The 6,683-nt window shown below is 34.2% G+C and overlaps 1 protein-coding gene across 1 annotated transcript in view; it reads right to left on the bottom strand.

Moving 5' to 3' along the window:
* The window catches only part of LOC110459332 (protein phosphatase 1 regulatory subunit 15B-like), a 15,147-nt gene extending 12,300 nt beyond the window's left edge, over positions 1-2,847 (bottom strand). Inside the window, exon 1 of the mRNA XM_021511538.1 lies at positions 2,747-2,847. Coding sequence (XP_021367213.1) covers positions 2,747-2,847 — 101 coding nt within the window. The remainder of the gene's footprint in view (positions 1-2,746) is intronic.
* Between the last annotated feature and the right edge of the window lie 3,836 nt (positions 2,848-6,683).

Below are 6,683 nucleotides of genomic sequence, written 5' to 3'. Positions count from 1 at the left end.
TGAAGGTGACGTAGTGGTGAATAGAGGAAGACGGAAGGAAGGGGACGTGGTGGTAAATATAGGAAGATTGAAGGGGACGTGGTGGTGAATAGAGGAAGATTGAAGGGGACGTGGTGGTGAATAGATGAATAGAGGAAGCCTGAAGGGGACGTGATAGTGAATAGAGGAAGACGAAAGGGGACGTGGTGGTGAGTAGAGGAAGATTGAAGGGGACTTGGTTGTGAATATATGTTCAAAAAGACTGGTTTAACGGGTAGTGAAGATAAAGGGCAGGGCGATGTTACTGTCTTGTGGAGATATAAGTATAACTGTATGTGGTAAGGAAGTAAATAACGTAAACCAGACTAAGATATCAATTTTATGTACCTTACTTCCTTGCTCCATTTCAACTCGAAATCTGGTATTTCTTGTTGTCTCACTTCACTTTTAGAACTGTTGACTGGACTGGTACTATAGACAATGACGGCATATCTTCTTCTATACTAGACTTGGTAATTCTAGACGAAAAGTAGATGAGAAGTCTTGGAGAGAGTCAGGCGAGGTATATTCCTGTAGACCGTTTTCGGTAGTTCATACGGGAGATTAATGAGGCACTCGGTGTTGATAGAAGTGTCTCGATCGTTTATCGGAAACAACTTTAAATATAACTCAGGTTAACATATTGCAGCATACTTAATTATTCTGCGCATTGGCTTTGTTGGAATTACAGTCTACATGCCAATATCCAAATAGTTTAAGGTACAACTTTGAACTTCACACTAAATTACACGTCTTATGTCAGTGTCCGTGATACAAATATAGAATTATACTTCTCGGAATTGTGTCGTTAGGATTTTAGGAGCAAACGTACGAACTAGTTTTAATAGTTCTCATTCTTTCTTTGAATGCGAACCAGTTCGTGGCTCTTTTTATACACCCGACAGAGAAAATGTAGCGCTATTGCACAATAACACAACAAATAGTTATCTGAATTTCCAGTTCAGAGAAAAAGATAAAATCCCTTTGGAATGAACATTTTGGTTCGATGTTAAAATATCCTGCAATTAATGAGAACAAAACGCATAAAATAGGGTATAAGTCGTCAATGGTCAGTTGTTAAGAATTCCTTTAGTTAATAGTAAAACACGCATTAAGTATGTTACCATTTTGTATTAGTTGGCCAATTAATGCGCAAACGAAGAAATAAGTTTCACTTCATTGTTCACGTGTCAGCATTTTATATCAAAGGTCAATGTCACCATACTACACATTTACAATATATTGTGTGAGCTCCCCAACCCTGTGACGTACTCAATCGTCCTAAAGCTTGGTGACGCCAACTGAAAGGAAATATTTTACGAGCCCCTACAAAACAGAGATTAATCCCGGGGTCAAGGGAGTTTCATGTGACGTACCTTCAGAATACGTTCATGATTTATACATTGAATAAAATTAGCACGAAAATATTCACACGCGAATATCAATAGATTATATGGATAAAGAGAATATAAGAATGTATATGGGTGGCGGTTCGGGCAAAAAACGATATACAGTAACGCGTTAAAAAAGTAACGCGTTAGAAGTGACTTTTAACGCGTTAAAACTTACTTTCAACGCGTTAGAAGTGCATTTAACGCGTTAAAAATCACTTGTCACGCGTTACTTTTTCAAATGTAAAAGTTACACGTTAAAATATTTTTAACTCGTTAAAAGTCACTTCTTACTCGTTAAAATTCACATCTAACGCGTTACAATGGTAAATGCACTGGCCAATCAGAAAAATCGTTTCATAGTTGATGCCTTTGATATTTAAAATAAATACAAATGTTATGACTAATAATATATTGAAAAAAAGACAGACAATAACCGATTTCTACATCATATGTTTCTTCTAAGTAATGTGGAAATCGGTTATTCACGTCTGGGTTTTTTTTCAATAAGAATAAACAAATCTTCATTTAATTGGAATTGAACATGGCAGTTTTGATATATTTTTTTTTTTTCCAGAGCCTTAAAAGTGGTGTCGGAACGCAATTTAGAATTTTTATAATTAATTTTCACTGGGAAATGCTCTATTTTTTGGGAACTTCAAAAAGTCATATTTTTTCATTTTTTTTCTCCGATTTCCTTAAATGCCTTCGTTAGGTAAATACAAACACCTATACACCCAATGATACTTCACTACAAAGTTTGGTCAAAATCAGTTTATTTATTGACTGTTGAAAAAGGCATTTAAACAAAAGTTATTGGGACAGATGACGGACATTTTGCACCACAGAATAAGATCAAATGTCCTAATAACCGTTATTGATTGGATAAAGCAGCACCAATCTAATCTTCATTCTTTCCATAGAATTCTTTGTCTAGAGAGAGACGTAAGGCGGGCTGTTGGGAATTTAACCGCCGAGGAGGATGCAGAATATCTCTTGTCAATTTTGAAAGACATGCCTTCTGATGTGGAAAAACATAGGTGGGATTATTTTGATTTAAACATATTTTCTTGCATTTATAGCAACAGGATTGGGCACAAGTTGTACGACTTATTTAAAGCCCTTTCCCTAAAATAAAACATCTGTATATACTTACAAAATTCAAGATGGCATATACAATATACACAACCATTTGTACATATCTTAAGAGAGAGAGAGAGAGAGAGAGAGAGAGAGAGAGAGAGAGAGAGAGAGATTTTAAAAATGTATTTTTTCATAATGTGGACAATCTTTTCCGACACTGATGGCAGAAGTTGACAATATACACTTTCCTATACATTCTGCTTGTACTATTGTCCATCACTCCCGTGCCTTGGTTTGCTACCTCCTTGTCATTCCGTTCGTCCTTGAATATCCGTTTCTCTTGTGCCGTCAGCATCGGAAAAGATCAGTACAAAAACATTTAAACGTATATACAACCTGACTTTTAACTATAACAGAGAGAGATAGAAAGAAGGGAGGGAACGGGGTAGCTCGGATGATTCAGGCACACATTAAACATTGATTATTTATTTCATGCTTAATTTTAAAATATAAAGTTATGTTCAATAATTAAAATTAGTTCTTTACTAGGTGTAAAATACCCTTAATTCCTCCCCGAATCAATTCTCGTCTCTACTGTTCTTCCCTGGTCACTTTCTTTGCTATCCTAAGAGCAGGAAACTTGAAAACACGAAAACGTCGCATACTAACACCTGAGGGAATTGGCAATGCCTGATAAAATTCAAGGCGACTACATTGCGTAATGGGGCCGCCTGAAAAGTAAAACAACATTGTACAGTATTCAGGACGTTATGAGGAACATTTGAAATACCCTTTCTTGTCAATGCAGCCGTTTTTGATGTGTCTTCCACAATATCAAACTGAACATTTATCAGGATAAATCCTCACGATCCCATCACTTTTCCACCAATGTAGGTTCTTTCTCTTTTCCTGCCTTATCTGTCTCATCCTCCATATCTGTACTAGTCCGCAAAACACTAATTATGTGTTGATTAGACGTCAAGCCCAACTTATAAACTATAACTTTAACTATAAAAAGAACAACAAACCATCAGTCATGTTAACGTTGAATAGAACCTTAACAATTTATGACAATGACAAGAAATCACTCTGGAAACGCTGCACTTCATAAATATTACATATGAATATTAATTGAGATCTGTGAAGGACAAATCGTGGATTTTATACATGTATTGAACTAGTGGATACCTTACAAAACCACAAATTTATATTGATAATCACCAGATTTCACACTTATATAATATACATTACATGTTGTCCAACATCCTCGTGAACCTGGCAACTTGAATACTTGCATACAAAATCATTCATTATCGCAATGATACACACTTATCTGCTGTTCCTACCTCTTTTTTTGATTATTTTCTTTTTTGTTGAAGATTTTTTAACAGTACATAATACATTTACAATTCATTTTTCCATACACATACACACACTCACTCCATTTCTAGTCATTAGCAAAAAATCAACACTATATTAAAGATACATAAAAACAATATGTAGTTAATAGTGTAACTGCATATAATTGTGATAGGAACTGTTTTTAAGAATGAAAAGAACGAGAGATGGAAGAATTAAAGGAAGAATAGAATCAACATAGAGAAAGAGAACTTGAATAAGAGGGAGAAGAGGGACATGCTGACGTGACAAATATTTATATTTAATATTTATTAAAAGAAATAACTCGTTTATGAGTAAAGTCTAACGTTATTGTTATTTGTATTATAATATTATATTAATATTAATATTGCCAGGGACGTTGACCAATGTTTGTATCAACTATATTTCCATACACATATATATTGTAAACATTTGTAGAATATAGATATCACTATAGAGGATATAAAAATATGGCATTGATAGTAACTCATACCAAGATTCACCCAACTTGAGACTGAATCATAGTATATGATTCTGAACCATGTTAAGGCAAAGTACACCACATTCAAGACTTAGATTCTTGTATAAAAAGTAAAATGTATAAAAATTCCTGAGAAAATGTTCAATAAGGAACAATGCTACATTGTACTTAAGATACTACAAGTCATACTAGCAAGACATACCAAGTTTTGTTGAGAGCAATGAGATAACGAAGGGCAATAACTCTTACAGAAAAATACAACTTCCTATCATATTCATAAAGTTTACCAAGTTAAGATATCAGTTACAATATAAGAGGTGATCACCAGGCAAACAAGTCTATGCTGAGGACAGACATGGAAATCACATATCTCTTATAATGTTAAACAGAGAATGAAACATCTAAGTATTTCTATATTTTATGTAGAGACCAGTAATCTTTCCCATTTTTTCCATTCATTCTTAAAGATGGTAAGATAATTTTCCCCTTTACCAGTAGCTATATATTTTTGTGTGTGTATTTTTTTTTAATACAGTTTTCAAAGCTGATAAAGACAGGCTCTTTTCCTGGAATCTTGTGTTATACAAATATTGCTTCATAACTAAAATAATTAAGTTATCAACATTGTGTTTTTCCCTCATAAAATCCAAAGATAAAAGATTCCTTGTTGTAATTGAAGGGAATGAATAATAAATCTAGCAAAAATTCAAAATTTGTCAAAAACAACTGTACTTTTTCACATTCCCATAATGCATGAACTATCGTTTCATTCTCAGTATTACAACGACTGCAGAATGGACTATCGACTAGGCCTATTTTATAAAGATATGAATTTGTAGTTAGAATATATTGATTTATTCGAAGTTGAAGCCATTAAAATTTTGTATTTTTACAAATTTTGAATGGTGTTAAGTATATTTTCCTCCATATTTCTTCATCAAAATCAAACATTGCTTCCCATTTCCTTTTCCCAGTATTCAGTATTACACGCTACCCTGTAAGAATATTAATCGTCCAAATAGAATAACTTACTTCACTCTTTTATTATACCGTCAGCTAATTTATCATTGTGAATTGTCTACGCGTTAACTATTATTTTTTGTTCAAACAAGGACGCAACAACACCTGCTACAGCACCGACACACTCACTTCCTACACGAAAAAAAAATTCATCTCAATTTAATACCACACTCCAAAACACTAGAAAGTTAGAAACAAGGGGAGCTAATTCCGTCGGTAAATGCCATATTGATGATGTCATACGCAATACGCACACCTATTGAAAACAATGTACAAGTAATAGCGATTTTCATTAATGTATGCGTTCTTTCTTGTACTACAAGGGTTCGCAGGTCCGTCAAGCATCACAGAGAGAGAGAGAGAGAGAGAGAGAGACCGTCCATGGAAGCAATACCTGAAATCAGAAGGTAAAAAGTCAGAAACAAAGGGAGTTAATTCCGTCAAAATGACGTCACACTAAAAACACACCTTTTGAAAACAGGGGAAGATAATTCAGTTAGTAACACTAAAATTGATGACGTCACACAAAAAAACCCCACATGATGAATAGATGTAGATCTGGTGCCGTAGGTTAAGGCAGAGACCTAAAGTTAATTTAGGTCTATGGTTAAGGGGGTTGGTAAGGCGCCATCTTGGATCCAAGATGGCGGATTTCCTTAGCAACCCCCNGCCTGAAAATGATAAAGTTACAATCTTTTATTGAATCTTTAAAGCTTACATGGATTCGACGGCTGTTTACAAGTAAAGGGAATGGCAATCAATTTTCAAAACTTTTGGAAATACAAATATTTTTGCAAATTGTGGCACAGATTGTATTTTAAAATGCCAAAACACTTGTAAAAACTTCTTTTGGAAAGATGTTCTATTAAGTTGGAGTAAGCTTTCCAAGTAAAACAGAATGTTTTGTGAATAAGAATAATAATGCTCTTAAAACACCCATTTGGTACAATAGTTTAGTAACGATAGAAAATAAGAGCATTTTTTACAGGGATTGGTATAGGAAAGGGGTAATACTAATTAATGACGTAGTTAAAGAAAATAGCAACGGATTTTTTTACAGCTATCCAGAATTCATAGAAAAATTTAATATTCGTACTAATTTCCTTATTTATCACGGTGTCAGAAACGCAATAAAAAAGAACTAATCTAAAATTTTAGAAAGATGCCTCTGGTACTTCTTGAGAAATACCGATAACAATTGTTTAAGGACGGACGATGGACCACGGACGCAGGGTGATTTGAATAGGGCTAAAAATCACATTTTTTCCACTTTACCGTATTCAATTGCTGCGTAAATGGGATCATCAGCG

This window comes from Mizuhopecten yessoensis, unplaced genomic scaffold (assembly GCF_002113885.1).
Source record: "Mizuhopecten yessoensis strain PY_sf001 unplaced genomic scaffold, ASM211388v2 scaffold10041, whole genome shotgun sequence".
Taxonomy (NCBI): domain Eukaryota; kingdom Metazoa; phylum Mollusca; class Bivalvia; order Pectinida; family Pectinidae; genus Mizuhopecten; species Mizuhopecten yessoensis.
The sequence above is the reverse complement of the archived record's forward strand: the minus strand, read 5'-3'. Positions and strand labels throughout refer to the sequence as shown.